The 18,722-nt window shown below is 51.2% G+C and overlaps 4 protein-coding genes across 4 annotated transcripts; 3 read left to right on the forward strand and 1 right to left on the reverse strand.

Annotated features, from left to right (window-relative positions):
* Window positions 1–3,515: 3,515 nt before the first annotated feature.
* UCRPA7_8094 (putative major facilitator superfamily transporter protein) lies at window positions 3,516–5,240 on the forward strand (the record flags this gene model as incomplete). Its single annotated transcript, XM_007920613.1, has 3 exons — window positions 3,516–3,585; window positions 3,653–4,018; window positions 4,081–5,240. 3 exons carry the CDS (start codon window positions 3,516–3,518, stop codon window positions 5,238–5,240), a joined length of 1,596 nt encoding a protein of 531 aa, XP_007918804.1.
* An 834-nt stretch (window positions 5,241–6,074) lies between these two features.
* Window positions 6,075–7,331, forward strand: UCRPA7_8095 (putative tpr repeat protein; the record flags this gene model as incomplete). Its single annotated transcript, XM_007920614.1, has 1 exon — window positions 6,075–7,331. The coding sequence occupies one exon, from the start codon at window positions 6,075–6,077 to the stop codon at window positions 7,329–7,331; it is 1,257 nt and encodes a 418-aa protein (XP_007918805.1).
* A 1,440-nt stretch (window positions 7,332–8,771) lies between these two features.
* On the reverse strand, window positions 8,772–9,372 carry UCRPA7_8096 (putative apses transcription factor xbp1 protein; the record flags this gene model as incomplete). The annotated part of the gene is made up of 3 exons (XM_007920615.1): window positions 8,772–8,900; window positions 8,953–9,068; window positions 9,129–9,372. The coding sequence occupies 3 exons, from the start codon at window positions 9,370–9,372 to the stop codon at window positions 8,772–8,774; spliced, it is 489 nt and encodes a 162-aa protein (XP_007918806.1).
* A 3,799-nt stretch (window positions 9,373–13,171) lies between these two features.
* UCRPA7_8097 (putative dna topoisomerase 2 protein) lies at window positions 13,172–18,182 on the forward strand (the record flags this gene model as incomplete). Its single annotated transcript, XM_007920616.1, has 3 exons — window positions 13,172–16,462; window positions 16,515–16,787; window positions 16,845–18,182. 3 exons carry the CDS (start codon window positions 13,172–13,174, stop codon window positions 18,180–18,182), a joined length of 4,902 nt encoding a protein of 1,633 aa, XP_007918807.1.
* Window positions 18,183–18,722: the final 540 nt, after the last annotated feature.

The raw sequence follows: 18,722 nt of genomic DNA on the forward strand, positions 1-18,722 counted from the left end.
TGTGACTGCAAAATTGCCTAGGCAACATGAGGCAGACTCGTGTGTTTTCCTGCATTTGGAAAGAACAGTCTTTGCCAAGTTCCATGTCAAAGTTCAATGAACAGTGCACGAGATCAACACAGAACGAATAGAGAGAAGCTCAGCCATGGGTTGGGCTGCCAGCATACAAACATAACGCACTTAAATACTTGCGTTTGAAAGGTGGCATTTTATTATCAATAAGAACGAGCTATGTAAAGCGTGGCGTCTCGTCCTCACGGCCGCTGAAGAACCAGGAAAGTGAAGTGTTTTAGGAAAGGCCTGTAACTGCATGAGATGAACATCCAACGAAAACCCCACGACGGTCAGACATGTTTTATGCGGCTTCAAACCGCAAAATTCACTAGATGGCACTTTTGAAGGCACGTCCTAATTATAAATTAGTCTTTCGAGCGCCTTGCGCAAGACTTGACGTCGATGTCGACACTACCCCCACGCCAACCCACGCTCACCCCATACCAAAGACACGGGTACTACTGCAAGGGTCTTAGCTGCCGCGATCTGTCTTAGGATCTGGGGTTTTGCTTCTTAAATTAGTCTAGGAGAACTCCATGTCGTCATACAAGAGACGAACAAGAGAGTGGGTGAAGCTGAGGAGAACACAGAATGTCGCTGAACGTCGTTATCTCTGGAGTTGTAGGCAGGATCACAAAGGCCATATCTGAGAGTGGTATAACCTTGGCAACGTAGCTGTTTCGCAGACGGGACAATTCTTCCGTACCTCGAGCTAGCGTCTTGCTCGACACAGAGAGCTCCCGCTAGCGTAGCGCACACTCGGCGCTACAAGATAGCTCTGGAGCTCTGAAGATCTTGATGGAGGGTGGGTTGTCGGGCCGGCCGTTGTTGCAGGGTAAATGGAGGCCGGCCGAAAAGGTAGCTTGAACAGCTGCCGACATCAATTTGCGGTCTAGGGTGAGTGCCGTGCATTGCATTTTCTGCACGCTTGAAACCTGAACAAAGGACCGTTACGTGAAGGAGGGACGGGGAAGAGCACGGAATCGCAGAGCTAAGGCGAGTTGATAAGGCAGGCGAGTTCAGTGTGCCCTCAAGGATCCAATGAGTGCCAGCCACCGAATCGCCCAACAGTCTTGATGCTTGTTATCTTGCATCATGAGTGAGAGCAGCCCACATGCAGAGATTTTCGTACGACTGCCTCTCGAGCAATACAGGACCCTGCTGGGCAATCGTTACTTTGCTTTTCTCGGCGGCTGGCGGTACATTGGGAGGCAAAATGATGCTTTGCAACAGCACTCTACATCTGGTAACACAACAATACCAAGGGATCGTAACTTTGGCAGCATGTGAAACGATCCACAACAGGCTTATGATAAGCCAACAAGGAAAGACTTGGAGAGCCGCCGCGAGAACCGCTTTGGCCTGACTCTGTTGATCTATCCGATCCTACCGGTCTCGGCGAGTCGTGTTATTGTTGCTGTTGCACTGTATAAATTGCTTCTCGAGAAATATGGCAAGGTTGAGTACTTAGGCGGTGGACCCAAGCTAGGTCTTGCATATACCCGTCATTCCACTTAGGCAAGCGGCTCACCGATGCAAAGCTTTGACTGTGGAGGGAGTGCTCGAGCCATATGAGAGCGTCAGCGGCTCCCGAAAAGGTCAATGAGCGGTGATTTGCATCTCCCATCGAGGTTCACGAGGTGAGTCAATGTGAGCGCATCACGAGAGCCCGAAACGAATCTGTCTTACCCAGCCCTGGGCTCTACTCTTGCTCGCCACCACAGGCCGTTGCGATGGTGGATGGAAGCACAGAAGAATTTGGTGTGCTGGAGCGTGCTAGAATCCTGGGTCAAGATCATTTGGGCCACGTTGGTCGGGAATTTATGTAAGAAAATCGGATAGTTTGATAGCTCAAAGTGCCGTAAAAAGAGCCAAGCACTGTCTGGCCAGACCGCTGCTTCATTGGCTAGCTTCGACTATCGACAAGCGTACCACGCTTTCTGACGCAGCTTTTGAGTCCTATACAGCGGAAGATATGAGGATGGATGCTGCGCTAAACATCCCGCCTGAGACAGAGGGCAGAGGCGAGGCGAGGCGAGAAGTAGGTAGACCTGCGCCGTCTCCGAACCGCACGACTCAGTGCACTCGACACATCGACGATGGCGGATGCACATCCACGGTTACACGACGTCCACTGTAGCTGGTCCCCTACTTATGACTGCGTAGTACGTACTGTACCAAACCGTGCGTGCAAGTGTTGCTCCTACTGGCCGGTCGCTTTGGACTGTTCCAGAAGGCCGGAATATGGCCATCCTTTGGGGCGTGGCACGATGCTCTGGGCGTCGATCAACATCAAGGACTCTAGGTATTGTATAGTTGTTACGAGCCGACGTAGGCGACGCAAAGAAGACAGTGGATACAGACGGAGACGTTCGAGCATGAATATCTCGGCTTGTTTTCCGTGACACCGCTTCTTGTTCAAGCAAAGCGGCGATCCAGGAAAATGAACCAGTCATCGACATCTGGTGGGCATTGGGAGCGGGAATGGTCATCAGTCGAACGTCCAGGTTGATGCTCCATGGTGTTTGCCCCTGCTCAGAAGAACAAGACTACTGCGTAGTAACAGATTGTTTCCTTGTTCTTTGCGAGCCTTCCCGTTCCTTGCCGTCCAAAGTGGATGCTCTGAATTGTTGTTTCTTGCGTTGATTCATTCATTCCATTCAATCATGGATGCCTTTGCACCTCCAGGGCTGCTCACGGATCCACTCAGTAGGAATTGCGGTAATGCGCCGTTAGCATCAAGGGAAGAAGCGCCGCTCCTCGTCCCAAATTTCCCCGATCTGGCCCCCAGCTACTGAGCTACGAGGCTACCTAGTAACTGCAGCTGTCCCTGCAACCTGCAACATGCACACTGGCAGAGTAAGTCACTTGCCTAGCGCGTTGCACTTACATAGCGTATACAGTATACACCGTGTTGATTCTTAGCCTCTCACCTTATCATCCAAGCAAGCCAAACCCGAGCCGTTTCTGCGTCGATGGACAAGTCCAAGGTACGACGCATCACCACCACCATGTAAGGCAAGATAAGGTACCGTATGTAGGGAGGTGAACATTTATCTCCCTTGTCTCTTTTTCCTCGGTCCAAGGTGTTGCCCACCCCCTACCTCTCTCTCTCTGTCTCTACCTCTATCTGTCTCTGCCTCTGCCTCTGCCTCTGTTTCTGTACCGTCCTCAGCAGCTGCATCTGCCCATCATCGTTCCTATCTCGGCTTGCGACCCTGCCTGCAGCTGCTTCTCAACATAATAAATAATTGTCACCCTCCAACTCCTCCTGCTGCTCACTGACGTACACGACCACCCCAATTTAATTTCCCTACGGTCCTCATAGTTTCGATTGGGACCAGGAGGAATAGAAGCCCAAGTGGCGAGCGAGACACAGCAATTTAAACACTTGTACCTTCGTTGAGTGGTCGAGTGTGCTTGTGTCTTTAGTCGTAAGGCGTTGACCATATCGAGAAACAATGGCCCTAACAAAGCAGAGAAGCCCTCGCGATCCTGACGATTTCCCTACGGTCCAGCTTTTCCTACTTGGTAAGCCTCCCTGCTCTCTTCATCGCCTGTATGTCATGGTGCAATGTCACTCATCATTTTCGCATAGCTATCGTTCGCCTCGCAGAGCCTATTGCCCTCACTTCCATCTTTCCCTATGCGTGGGCTCTTGTCAAGCGGTTTCAGATCGGCGATGAGCAGAATGCATCATTCTATGCAGGGCTGCTCATCTCTTCCTTCGCTCTGGCGGAGGCCATGATGGGCATGTATTGGGGTGGCCTCTCTGACAGGATCGGCCGAAAACCCGTCCTTCTCGTGGGATGTCTGGGAACCATGTTCAGCATGATTTTGGTGGGATTTGCCTCTAATATCTGGATTGCCCTACTGGGAAGAGCCATTGGCGGCTTTCTCAACGGCAATATTGGCGTGATCCAGACCATGGTAGGAGAGCTGGTAACAAAGCCAGAGCACGAGCGTAAGTACAAACTTCGCTCATTTTTATCATTCGGTTGAGAAACATCAAGGCTAATTGTGCAGCTCGCGCATACTCCATCATGCCTTTCGTTTGGAGTGTTGGCACTATCATTGGCCCATGCATTGGAGGCACATTCGCCGACCCCCATGAGTCCTTCCCCGACAAGTTTCCAATCGGAAGTCTTTTTGAGAGGTTCCCATACCTCCTACCCAACCTCGTCTGCGCGGCTCTCCTTCTAATCAGCATTATCCTCGGCTATTTCCTCCTGGACGAAACTCACCCGGACATGCAACCGCGTGTGTTGCTTCCGAATGATACCTACGTATCCGAAGAGACACCCCTCATTGAGACTTCCGATGCCATCAAGAGACCCGCAGTAGACCTGCGTGCCGAGACTTATGGCACCATGCGAAGTAGAAATGGTCCGGTGGAGCGCAAGTGGGAGGAACTTGAGAAGCAACCGCCTTGCAACATCTTCTGCAAGCGCATCATGGCCGTTGTGCTCTCGCTATCTATATTTACTTATCACAGTATGACCTTTGATCACCTCCTTCCGATATTCTTCGAAGATGCGAGAGAGATCACGGGCCCCTTGCTCTCGAGTTCAGTGTCTCTCTTCAACCCCTTCTATTCGCCAGGAGGTCTAGGCCTTTCTCTCCGATCCGTCGGAATGATCATGGCCGTCAATGGCCTCATTGCACTATTTATCCAGGCCGTTGTGTTCCCAATCGCTGCCGAGAGAATCGGCGTCTACCGACTATTCATCATTGTCACCGTGCTGCACCCAATAGCCTACATCGTCATGCCCACCTTGCTCTGGGTGCCGGAATCTCTGCTCTTCCCCGCTATCTACGCTTGTCTGACGCTCCGGAACCTGTTCTCGATCCTCGTCTACCCTCTGCTTCTCATCCTGATCAAGGAGGCGACGCCAAGCTCGTCCGTGCTGGGCAAGGTCAATGGGATGGCGGCGAGCGCTGGAGCCGCTTGCCGCATGGTCGCCCCGCCGGTGGCTGGATATCTTTACAGTGTGGGGAGCAAGATGGACTGCACAGCGTTGGCGTGGTACGGCAGTGTCTTCGTCGCAGTGCTCGGAGCCATTCAGTGCTTCCAGGTCAAGCGTGAGAAGGTCGATGATGACTTCAGCGGAGAAACAGTCGGCCAAACCCCGAGAAAACAGCAGAGCACAGTCGCGGTTACAGCTATAACCGAGAACGAGGAATAATTGGGGAAGAGATAGTAGTCGTTGCCTCCAGGGCGCTTGTAATTAGAAAGATTTGACAATGCATCGAGAGGTATAGATACGGGGAAACGCTCAGCTATCACGACGGCAATGTTCATGAAAACGAGCGAGGCGTTTAGAGGATTCGGTTTATCTGGACCTTGGAGCATGGTTATGGTCTGACTAAAGAGTGATCGATTTATGATCAACTTGGGCTGAATTCAGCATAGATCTCACGAAATAGAGCTGATTCAGCTCAGATGTCAAAGTAAAGGCGAAATCACATCTGGTGCGTTGTTGTTGTTATCAATCAGGAATATCACCGAATATCCAAAGGCAACTAATACATTGGTACCTACAAATTACTATACCAGCACCTAGCTTATATTTTGTAGTATGATAGATAAAGTAATCTGAGCCAAATCTGATCAAATAAATATGTATTTGGGCATCCCTAGGTGCATTACACCACATCCACAGGAGTGACTCGTTCTTACCATCGGCTCCCAAACTTTGAATCTGTGACTCGAATCCCCCAAACGTTGTCGGGAGCTATCAGCTCAAAGACACTAACATTAACAGCTAAGCTGCTAAACTTGACAGCTGGGCCCCACTTGCTGCACACTATGTCGATGCACCCGTTACGCTAAAATGTCTAGGTAAGTAGTTACTACATACTCGGCGGCAAATCTCTTGAAAATATTTACTGATATTGAACCTACCCAGACAGGCTACGCGAAATCACATACAGCCTTCACAGTAGATTCATGTGTGGTCGTCGCCGAGAAGAAAAGTCTTGACAATTTCTCCGAGACTTCGAGCGCTACACTCGTGAAAATGCGCCTGCAGGAGATCGTTGATGGCACGGAGGGTCTCACTCTAAAGGCCGCAGAAGAAGGAGCAAAATCACAATCCAGCCAAGCGACAGCAGAGCCAGCACAAGATGCCAGGCCACAAGCGATGGCCCCGGAGCTGCCTCCGCAGCTTGCAATCAACAGCGGCAAGACGGCGGCGGAGATTATGGCCGATCTGAACAAGTCGCCCCTGTTCATGACGGAGCTGGAGGAGAACGACGACATCGCAGCGCTGCAGGCACTAGCGTACGAGGGAACGTCGCTGGAGAATGCCGTGAATTTCAAGGAGCAGGGTAACGAGTGCTTTCAAGTGAAGCAGTGGTCGGATGCCAAGGAATTTTACGGCAAGGGAGTCGCCATCGTAGTCACCGAGGAGAGGAGGCGGGCGAAAGGCGAGAAGCCCCGAGAAGGAGACCCGGATGGAGACGATTCCGAGGAGATCCGCAAACAGAAAGCCGTGCTTGAGGTTCTGTATGTCAACAGGGCGGCGTGCGAGCTCGAGCTCAAGAACTACCGGAGCGCCTGGCTCGACTGTGGGCGGGCGCTGCAGCTGAATCCGAAGAACCTGAAGGCATACTACAGGAGTGCGAAGGCGTTGCTAGCGGTGGGACGCATTGCGGATGCGGATGATGCGTGCGCGAGAGGCTTGGCGATAGACGCGAACAACTCGGCGCTGAAGACTGTGGCGACAGAGATCATTAAGAAGGCGGAGCAGATGGATGCCAAAGCAAAGATCGAGAATGCGAGGATAGCGAAGGAGAAGAGGCGCGAGATGCTCATGAAGGCTGCGCTCAAAGCAAGGAATATCAAGGTCAGGAGTACAAATCAACCACCAGAGATGGAGGACGCAAAGTTGCAACTCGTGCCAGACCCGGACGATCCGAGGAGTAGCCTGAGCTTTCCGACTGTTCTGCTGTATCCGGTGCATCTGGAGACGGACTTCATCAAGGCGTTCAACGAGACGGAGAGCCTAGAGCAGCACTTTGGCTATGTGTTTCCCCTACCTTGGGACACTCAAGGGGTGTATACGACAAATGGGGTGGAGTGCTACATGGAGACACTTGCTGGCGGTTTGATCAAGGTTGGCAAGAAAGTCCCCCTGCTTAAGGTGCTCGGAACTGGCAAGGTTGAGGTGGTAGATGAAGTTGTCAAAATCTTCGTGGTACCAAAAGCGAAGGCAGACGCCTGGGTCCAAGAGTTCAAGACGAAGAAGGCGGCGGAGCTGAAGGGCACGTCGTGAAAGCATCACTAAGGCATTGTGCTATTTTAGGTCGAGAAGTGCAAAGTCTGCGGAGGAAGATGCATCCCAGACTACAGTTGCTAGAGCCCTCGCTATCTGGGCAAGAAGACCATCAATTCGTCTTTGGGAGATTAGGTACACAAATGCCTTGTAACGTGGTAAAGAGAATAAAAATTCCTCTATTAGCGGCAGACCAAGGAAGATTCCTGGACCTTCCCAAAATCACCATGGCGTGGCGGCTTCCACAATGAGCAGGGCTATCGATTACTCTTTCATGAAGATCAGCACTATTGAAAAGCCTTCCGAGTTGTGATTATGCAATTTACGTTAATTCGATAGCATTAAGTACGGAAACCTATTCCCTTTCCTTGCGCTCCGTAATGCCCTCCAGGTTGAAAATGCGACAAGAAACAATCATTTTACTCATAGATTTCAAACGAACCAAACCGAAGGAAGACATGCAAACCCGTGAACTGTGCACCATTACACGCCTTCTCGACAAGGGAAGACCCTCCGCCAGGAGTTTATACTGCATCAACAAATCACATCGATGTTGCCCTACGCCGCTTGCTTCTGTGCTCGGCGTTAAGGGGCGGTGAACACTGCATAGGAGTCTCTTTCTTATCGACCTTTCCTTTCTGTCTGTCCCGGACACTGAGATGCATGAGTAGGTAGGCTGCATTCTTGTCGACACCACTATGCGTCGACTCCTCCTTGACATCACCTCGAGAGGTGCTTGTAGGACTGTTGCTTCCATTTTGGCTTTCGCCGGCATCGTAGTCGTGATCGGCCTCGGCCTCGGCTGGGCGCTTTGCGCTCCAATATGAAAGCTGGGTCGAAGGGGCTGGCAGAGCACGATGATGTATGCCACCGGTGCGAGGCACAACACTGAGCTCGGGATCGGCACCATAGTAGTTGGCCTCGCGATTGTGATGATAGCTTGTGTGATTCGCAGCCGTCCACCCAGAAGTGTTGCGGAGTGGTTGGATGTTAGAAACCATATACTTTCCATGCCTGTCATTGCTCCTGCCCATGCCTAGTTCGGGGCTTGAGTATGCGTCCCCGCTGTTGTCGGGACTATCCATTTCACGAACCCGCTTCGAACGAGGATGGGATTGACCATAGTCAAAGGGCGGCAAGCGAGCCATATGTTGCGGGCTTCTTGGACTAGGAAGGCTCGTGGGACTGGGAAGTGCCTGATATGGCTGTTGAACGGCCGCGTACATTCTTCGGAAAGCTTCTGCTTCACGTGTCGAATCTAATATGATAACCGGGTCGATTGTCATGCGACCATGCTCTGGAGCATCCACGGGGACGCATTGGGAAGGGAAATCGGGTCCGAAGATTGGTATCAGAGCCCCTGCAATGGGTTGGCAGAAGGTTGCACAGATGGCCTTTGCACAGGCATATGGCATCCAATATCCTGGTAGTTGGAGCTTGTTAGCCTGATAAGTTTGGGGTGTTGCTAACCAGGTTGTGCTTACCCTGGGCCATGATTGAGCCTCCAGTGATGCTATGAGTGATGTCTCGGAGACCCTGGTTCATGTTAAGCATCTTCGCTGGCATTGTCTGTCTCGAAGTCAGCAATGGTAGGAGGTGTTGAAGGACTGCGACAACACACCTTCGAGTATTTGCAGCATTTGAAGAAAGGAGTCATTCGAACGAGGCCAACATTGTAGTCCCACATTACAGTATATTCGGCGTCATCTTCAGGAACCTTGAAGACGTATTGGAACACTACACAAACAAGTCAGATATGGCCAGAGGATGCAAATAGAAAGACAAGGGAATCTCGACCTTCGAAGCTCTCGCGACCAGTCTTCTCATAGAAGTCCTTCTTGCCGCTGTTGTATGGAATATGACGGCAGAAGTCCTGGATCTTGCCGAACGGGTAGACTTGGAACTTCCTCACTTCTCGGAGGAAGATCTCGTCGAGGTCTTCGAATGGTCGGAAGTTCACAGAACCCTTGGCCTTGGATTTGGTGAAGACTTCAGAGTCCTTGCCTGCCATGCTCTGTTTGGCTAAGAGGTGTCGTTCCATGATCCTGGAGTAGTCGTCTGCGTAAGGAGAAACTGGGGATGGTGAGGCTGGACTTGAACGGAACCGAGAGATCGGTGGCCCAGGAGGGGCTGGGTTAAGAAGCGATGCCAGCGATAACATGGCGGTGTAGTCGAGTGGAGATGTCTCGAAGATAGTATTACGACTGCGGAACGAGAAGATCGGTATCGATGGAGGGCCGAGATGGATGGACGGGGACCGGTGGTAATAACTCAGACAGTGCTTGCAGCAAGTTGAAGGGAAACAAATAGCACGTCAAGGCAAGCCAAACCCTTTTCAATCGGCAAACAGCAAAGCAAATGCAATATTCCTCGCTGTCGGCAAGACTGGTGGTGGCCTGGACAAGGAACCGAGAAGGCCTCTTTTACTTTCTTGAGCCTAACCATGCAGCTGTCTGCAATCCAGGTGTCGGGCTCCGTGTCAACACTATCGGTAATGTTCTCGGTGCAGTGTCTTTGTTCGCGGTGTCTTGGAATCGACCTCTGAGCGTAGAGATGGTCGTTTGGTAGGCCCACCGCTCTTTTCGGGGGTCGAGTGGTAAGCCACAAACTGATTACTGACCGGAGAGAGCGAGGCAGGGACGAGGCCAGCTGATCCAAATCGCTACGATGCCGGCGGATGATCTTGAGCTAATGTGAGAAAGAGGTGGTGGCCAGTGTTCCCTCCCTGGAGGCATTGCTTCAGCATCAGGAGGCCGAATTGTCAAACAACTCCGTGGCAGGGGCTTCTTTTCCTGAATTTCTCACTGATCTGTTGCCTCACAGCACATCGACACTGAACCCGAACTTGAAGCCCGTAAACAGTACGCTTGTGGGGATGATTCCCAAGGCTGAGGTGTGGTAAGTTTCAGTAGATTTCACCAAGATTGGCTGTTGGCCCAAAAGGGGTGAGCACAGGCGACTGCATGACGCAGCGGATGTGTGTGGGCGTAGAAACCACGGATGAGTTTGACACTACAGATTGGTACCCATGGAGAGCCAAACAGTGTCATTGGCTTGTTTGAAGAATGCACAGAGGAGCTTTGACAGAAAGCAGGCTGGCGGCAGCCTGCATGAGGTGCCGTCTAGTTACCATGCTAGACGGCTTTCTGAGAAGGAGTACGACAAAGAAAAGGTATGTCATGCCCTGGATATCCTAGGTATGAAGGCTTGCTTGACTCGACACACGTGGTCACTTTGCCCACACCTATGCATAGTTGAGATGAAGGGAAACACACCATCCTGGCAGAAGAAGAGCATGACTCCTTGTTCTCCACAAGCTTCGGTACAGAAGATGAAGGACCACCTGCAGGTTTTCTGTCGTTCGGCCTGACCGCTCAAAAGGCGAATGTTCTCATCTGCTTTTCTCTTCGGAAAGCTCCTGCGCATAACCGACTTGATCCATAAGAAAGTGGCCCTCGTCAAGAAAGTTCTGAACGTGTTCCAGAAGCTAGCCCGGGATTGTCCATTGACGCTGGGTACATCCTTCTTTGGAAGCTGCAGCTGTCAGAGCACCAAAGCATGTTTCCCCACGAGCTTTGGCGTGTACAAGCAGAAAATGTCCGAAATGCTACACAGAGCTTGTGCTCAACTCAAGCGGCCGACCACTTGGTCATCCTTGAAGGCCTGTCTTCTTTCCTGTAGCAATGGAAACCAAGGTAGGTATCCCGGCGGTCTGTCACAACGATTGCCAAAGGATAACAACATAAGAAAGGAGAGCTTCGCTGGGCTGGCAACAGTACGGCTACCCCTTAAACGTCGGTGGCGTTGTTAGATGAATAAATTAATGAAGATGCACTCTCGGAAGATCGGTAGATCCTCCGGTAATGGATGGTATCAGCATACTAACTATCCTGGCTGGGGTGGGAAGGACGGCAGGGTAGATCGATGAGACTCAACATTAGAGCATTCTGGCCTCGAGTCAACTGTGCCCCTGGTACAATCCATGGCGTGTGATCCCGCCGCGATGAGTTCTGCAGCCATCCGCATTTCAAGGGGCCACGGCGCCGCTACCTTGCCTGGAGGCAGGACATGGTATGGCCAATGCAGAGCCACAAACGGACGCCGTGACAGGAGAGGCTACCAAATTGGCAGTAATAAAGTACATACTAGACTTAAAATGTGCCTTGAACGGAGGGAGATGGCCGTGCTCCTAGCCCAATGCGGTGTAATGAGGTCTGTCGAAGCCATCAACGGCGTAGAAAGGTCCCCATGGACAACAGTCAGATCTCATGATTTCGCTCGTTCTTCATGCTTCTACTCTCATAAGGGTCTCATTGTGGAAGAGCTTCGGGACCTATCGAATCTGTTTGGATCCTGCTCTGTCTCGATGCGATGGCTCTTCGACAACGCACCATCAGACGGAAGTGTGCGAATGGTGATGTACCGAGAACTCGAATGACACCCTATTGAGACCTTTCCAGAACGTCTGTGGGCTGCATATGGCGGTGGCCCCCACGATTGACACGCCTGGCCGGTCGTCACCAGAGAGTTTCTGGGGTTCCGGACAAGGTTTCAGATGATTGTACAGTTGTTTTTGTCACACAGCATGAGGTTGACAGGCAAGTGAAATATTGGCAGCATCTGGACGCTGCGCCGTGTTACCAGTGGGAGTAGCCACGGCTGTACGCATCGACTTCGGGAAATTTCCTCCCTCTCACTTTCGGGAGGAGGAAACGGCAATCGTACCGCATGGATGTTATGCAGAAGATGCCCGCCGCGTGCACCAGTGGAACCACTGAAGCTCGGGGTGGTCGCCCAAGGGAAGATGTGTGATGGCGGGAACGGGGAAGGCCAGATGGCTCAGCATGGGTGTAGACGGTGCTACATGCCTCCAAGTGAGGCACAGAAACTGCAGATCGGCCAAAGAGACGCATCTCAAAACGCTTTGCGAGCAGCAGAATAAATCTCACGCCCATATCTGATAAGATGATGTCTTCAAACATCGGCTTACCTGAGAACAAAAGCTCATCACGAAACAACTCTAAGGCATTGGCACTACATCAGTTTGTACACGACACGCAACAACCAATTGAGAATCATCATCTGAATCCAGCCTGACTGTCTAACCCTCCTTGAGGCAACAGTGAGGGGAGATGGACGGGTATCACGCTGGTTGTTGATCTTGTGCGATTGTCCGCAAAGAGAGGGGGAAGCAACGGCACCTATTAGCATTTGGTCAAACAACCTGGAAGCACAGAAGCCACCGAAGAATGCTGGAAGTCCAGCAAGAGCAATACGGGAGGCACACCAGTACACACTAGAAAAGGGGTGATTACCTCACCACAAGGTCAGAGTGATAACGGGTCATTCTGTGCTGCTGATCTAGAGTTGGAGGGTTGTTTACTGGCTCCCTTAGCTTTGTGTTGTGGTCTCGGCAGGGGGTGTCAAGCCACATAAGCCACAATAACAGAGCTAGCAGGTGGCAGCCGCGGGAAGGCATAGGCCGACGACTATGGGGCGGTAGGGGCACGTGACTCAAGTAAGCATCGACGCGTACCTGATCTTCTAAGGGCCCGCGGTCAGCCCTTTCCTAATTCGCTCTAGTTCCAGACTACCAAGGCAGGGAACCTTTGAAGGACGGAATTTTGAGACGCGTCGAGGGTAGCCGCCACTGTCTGTCAGTGCCGGAGAGAGTGACACGCATTGTTGACATCCCCTCCCTGCTCTTCCCCCGCGCCCATTCTCCAGACTAGACCAAAACAAACATCTTTTCGTCAATCTCGCGACAACCTGCACATCAAGTTGGCAACCTTTCGAGCAAAACTCTATCGAGCCCGCTCGCTCGAGCTGTGCCGAACAAGATGGCGCCAACAACGACGCTCAAGACGAAGCCGGCGGTGAAGAAGAGACCTAAGCCAGAGAGCGATGATGACGACGACGACATGTTTAGGGATGGAGAGAGTGACCTGTCGCACACTCCTCCCAGCTCAAAGAAGCAGAAGAAGGCACCTGCTGCAAAGAAATCTAGCGGGAAGCCTCTGGCCGAGATTGAAAACGACAGTTTCATGCACGTCGATGGCCCTTCGGAGCCGAAGCAGAAGAAGTCGGCAACGGAGACCTACCAGAAGCTCACTCAACTTGAGCATATCCTCAAGCGTCCCGATACGTACATCGGCTCGGTTGAACGCATCGAGCAACAGATGTGGGTGTTCGACAAGGAGACAAACTTGATGGCCAACCGAAAGATCTCCTTCGTGCCCGGTCTGTACAAGATCTTCGACGAAATCTTGGTCAACGCGGCCGACAACAAGCAGCGTGACTCTACGATGAGCTACATCAAAGTCACCATCAATCGAGAGGCCGGAGAGATCACCGTCGAGAATGACGGAAAGGGCATTCCGGTGGAAATTCATCAGAAGGAGAAGATATATATCCCGGAGATGGTCTTCGGTCATCTCCTCACTGGCTCCAATTACGACGACAACGAAAAGAAGACTGTTGGTGGTCGTAACGGTTACGGTGCCAAGCTCTGTAACGTTTTCAGTACTGAGTTCAGCGTCGAGACCCAGGATTCCTCGAATGGAAAGCGTTATAAACAGGTTTGGACAGACAATATGAGCAAAGTCGGCAAACCTAAAATCACTTCAAACAAGTCTAAGGACTTTGTTAGGGTGTACTTCAAGGCCGACTTCAACAGATTTGGCATGCCAGATGGCATCGACGATGACCTCGAGTCACTCATCATCCGCAGAGTCTATGATCTGGCTGGCACAGTCACGGGCGTGAAGGTTCACCTCAACGGCGAACAATTGAAGACCAATAACTTCAAGAAATACTGTGAGATGTACGCCAAGGCGATTGCCAAGGAGCGTGGCGATCAAGGTGAGGGCGAACAGCCCCCTGTCGCGACGGTTCACTTTGAAGACACAAAGGCACACGAACGCTGGCAGATTGGTTTCACTGTGTCAGATGGGTCTTTCCAACAGGTATCATTCGTAAACTCAATCGCTACCACATCTGGCGGCACCCACGTCAACTATATCGCAGATCAGATCTGCGAGGCGCTGCTGAAGGATCTCGGGAAGAAGATGAAGGGTCACAACCTCAAGCTCAATCATATACGTAATCACATTTTCATCTTCGTCAACTGCTTGGTTGATAACCCAGCCTTCACGTCTCAGACCAAGGAGCAGTTGACAACCAAGAAGAGCGCATTTGGAAGCAAGTGCGAGCTGACGGATGCCTTCATCAAGAAGATCCGGTCGACTGATGCTATCGAAAACATCATTCATTTCGCCGAGAAGAAGGCAGACAAGATGATGGCAAAGAGTGATGGAAACAAGCGCTCTCGTATAAGCAACGACAAGCTTGTCGATGCCAACTTGGCAGGGACAAGATATGGTCATGAGTGTACCCTCATTCTCACTGAAGGTGACTCCGCCAGGGCTTTGGCTGTGGCGGGTCGTGCTGTCCTTGATCCTGATCGAATCGGTGTCTTCCCCCTTCGAGGAAAGATGTTGAATGTTCGTGATGCATCACTCGACCAGATTACCAAAAACAAGGAAATCCAGAACATCAAGCAGTTCCTGGGTCTGAAGCACAAGCAGGTGTACACCGACACCAAGGGCCTCAGATACGGTCATCTGATGATCATGGCTGATCAGGATCATGACGGTAGTCATATCAAGGGTCTTCTCATCAATTTCCTCCAAGTCCAATTTCCATCCCTTCTTCAGATCCCAGATTTCTTCCGAGAATTCATCACTCCTGTTGTGAAGGTCTGGCAGGGCTCTAATCCGAAGAAGCCTCAGAAGCTGAAGTCATTTTTCACTCTACCTCAATACGAGGAGTGGAAGGAGGCACACAACAGTGAAATTAAGCGATGGCATTACAAGTACTTCAAGGGACTGGGAACTAGTTCCAACGAAGATGCCCAAGTCTACTTCACTAATCTCGATGAACACTTGAAGGAATTCGATGTCATGAGGCCCGACGAGGCAGACCTCTTCGATCTCGCCTTCTCCAAGAAGAAGGCTGATGCCAGAAAAGAGTGGCTAGGAAATTTCATCCCTGGAACCTTCCTTGATCATTCCACAAAACAAATCACATATACGGATTTCGTCAACAGGGAGCTCATCCTTTTCAGCATGGCTGACAACATGCGCTCAATTCCGTCAGTAATTGATGGTCTGAAGCCTGGTCAACGAAAAGTCATCTACGCGTGCTTCAAGCGCAACTTGGTAAAGGATCAAAAGGTTGTTGAGTTGGCTGGTTATGTTTCCGGAGAAACGTCCTACCACCACGGTGAAGCTTCTCTGCAACAAACCATCATTGGCCTGGCGCAAAACTTTGTTGGGTCTAACAACGTCACTTGCCTTGAACCTAGTGGTAACTTCGGTTCTCGTCTTCAAGGTGGTTCTGATGCCGCCAGTGCTCGATACATCTATACTCGCCTATCTCCTTTCGCGCGTCGCATCTTTTCATCCTTGGACGAGCCGAACTTGGAAGCTCAGTATGAAGATGGAAAGATGATCGAGCCAAAGATATACGTGCCTGTGATTCCAATGGTTCTTGTCAATGGAGCAGATGGTATTGGCACTGGCTGGAGCACATCTATCCCTAATTACCACCCCGAGGATATTGTGCGAAATCTGAAGAGACGCATGGGCAGACTCGTGGATGGCGATGATGAGGAGAAGCCCTTTGAGACTATGACGCCCTGGTGGCGAGGCTGGAAGGGTACAGCTGAGCCTGATGGGACGGGCAAGTTTAAGTTCAATGGTATTGCTTTCCAGGATGACAAAAACCCCAATGAAGTTATCATCACTGAGCTTCCCATCCGCATGTGGACTGATGACTTCAAATCGAGACTCGAGGAGATTATTCGCGCCGAAAAGTCGCCATCTTTCATCAAGGATTACAAGGAGTTCAACGACCATAAAAATGTCCATTTTGTCATCCAGATGGAAGAGAAGCACATGAAAGCTGCGCTTGACGAGGGATTGCTTGACCGCTTCAAGCTCAACAAGGCTATCAATACGACCAACCTTGTTGCGTTTGACACCAACGGTCAAATTCGGAAGTATGAGAAGGTGGAGGATATCCTCGAGGAATACTACGTATACCGTATGGATTACTATACTCAGCGAAAGGTAGACTTACTACTGACCTATTCGGATGCAATTTTGCTAATACTCGTGATAGGCCCACTGGCTTAAGGTATATCATGCTGATTATAGAAAATTGAAGAATCAAGCTCGCTTCATCGAGGAGATTATCGACAACAAGCTTATAGTCTCCAAGAAGAAGAAAGCTGTGTTGGTCCAAGAGCTTCGAGATAGGAAATACGAGGCGTTCCCCAAGGGCGAAGATGCCAAGAAAGCACGCTCAACGGACGAGGACCTCGATCAAGATGAAGCTGACGCCGAGGAAATCGAAAATGATGGTGGAACGCGAGACTACGATTATCTCCTCTCGGTAAGAACGATCTGTTATATGTTTCTCCTCGCATCGAGGCTAACTTTGATATTACAGATGCCGATTTGGGCGTTGACCATGGAGCGCCTGGAACGTCTGAAGAAGCAGATCGCAGCGAAGAAGGCCGAGCATGATGACCTCGAATGCCTTAGCGAGAAGGATCTTTGGTGCAACGATCTAGATGCCTTCCTTGCTGAATGGCACACCCAGGTTGCATTGGATGCCGAGATTCAGACCAGTATCCGCCGGATGGGACGTCGCGTCTCCAAGAAGATTGGTGCCGGCAAGGGACGTCGCGCCCGAGACGATGATGACTACAACCCTACCAAGCCCAAGGCCACTGCCAAAGCTGCCAAGGCTGTCGTCAAGGTCGAGCCAAAGGCTCATGAGCGCTTTGCCACCATATTTGGAGGCAAGCCCAAAGCTAAGCCCGCAACCAACACAGTTGGCCATGACGGCGCCTCCGACCCACCAGAGCCGGCATCAGACTTCTCTGACGATGACTACGCCGCTCTCAGCAAGAAGCCCGCTAAAAAGCCTTCTCCAGCAGAATCTGTCTCAGACGTACCTGCAGCGCCAGCAGCCGAAGATGCCGGCAACGGACGTACAAAGCGTGCTGCCGCATCGAAAGCGAAGACTTGGGTCATGGACGACGACGACTCTGAGAGTGATGATGACGACAAGATGCTTGGTGATGTCGGTGCTATGGTTCGAGGCATCGGAGAGCCAGCGACGAATACAGCCAACGGCAGACTTAGTTTGTTTGCCATGTCACGCCCCGAATCCAGTCATGGAAACGCGGCGGCCAATGGTTTGTCAAGGGGCCTAAAGCCTAAGCCTTCCCGGACATTTGACTTTGACAGCCATGACGATACAAACTACGAGATGCTTGCTCGTTCATCGCCGGCCAAGAGTCCAAAGAAGGACGACGTGGACAGCTTCCTGTCTGACGATGATCTTCCGGTAGTGACCAAGGTTACCAAGACTGCAAAGGCATCATCCTCCTCTGCCGCCATCTCAAAGGCACCGCTTAGCGTCGTCCCTGCTGCAAAGAAGGGACGTGGCCGACCTGCGGGTACGAAGAATAAGACTAAGACTGCAGAGCCAGTCAAGTCTAAGCCTGCGCACCTGTCTCCTGCCGCCAAGGCGTACGCGGCGAAGAAGGCCTCCAAGCCAAAGAAGACTTTCTTCAGCGATGACGAGGATGACGATGATGTTGCCATGGAAGAGCCGCCTTCACCTGTCGTGCCCAAGGCCAGGGGACGACCGGCTCGTGCTGCTACAGTGACCAAGGCTAAGCCAATCTACATTGACGACGATGAGGAAGACTCTTTGGTGATGGATGACAACGATGACGAAGAGAGTGATGTCTACGCCATGGATGACAGTGACTAGTCCAACGAGTCATGATGGCAGTCCATGGAATAGGATTTTTGCTTAATATGGGCATTTTGGACCTGGGAAACGGAAGCCCGGCCGGGCTACCCTACTCATGTACGATAGTTGAAGATTCCGAATCTGGTTACGGATGCGTTACGTTTGGGACACAGCCTTTTTTCTTTTTTTCGCGGCTTTGATGAGTTAGTCTACATGTAATAGTTGTCGAATACCATCAACATTTCTTAAAATACATGCTCGAAATGACCCTCCTAAGTGAAGAGTCAGCCCGGCTCAATGCATCTCTGATCATCATGAAAACCGCTTCTAGTGACAGCAGGAATGGTCTGCAATATCACGATAGCTGAAATCTTGCAACCTGATACGTTTATTCGTGGCGTTGAAATGACAACTCGGCATTGCGTCTTTGACTAGTATCAAACTTGAGCACTCAACAAGTATTCGGATCGCTTGATCCGACGAGGGAAGAAAGAGTACAGTATTCTAGTGCACTGGGCGGGCTCCGGTAGAAAGAGAAGTGACTATTAATATAGCATG

The sequence above is a fragment of the Phaeoacremonium minimum genome (genome assembly GCF_000392275.1).
Source record: "Phaeoacremonium minimum UCRPA7 unplaced genomic scaffold PA7_03_scaffold_580, whole genome shotgun sequence".
Taxonomy (NCBI): Eukaryota; Fungi; Ascomycota; class Sordariomycetes; order Togniniales; family Togniniaceae; genus Phaeoacremonium; species Phaeoacremonium minimum.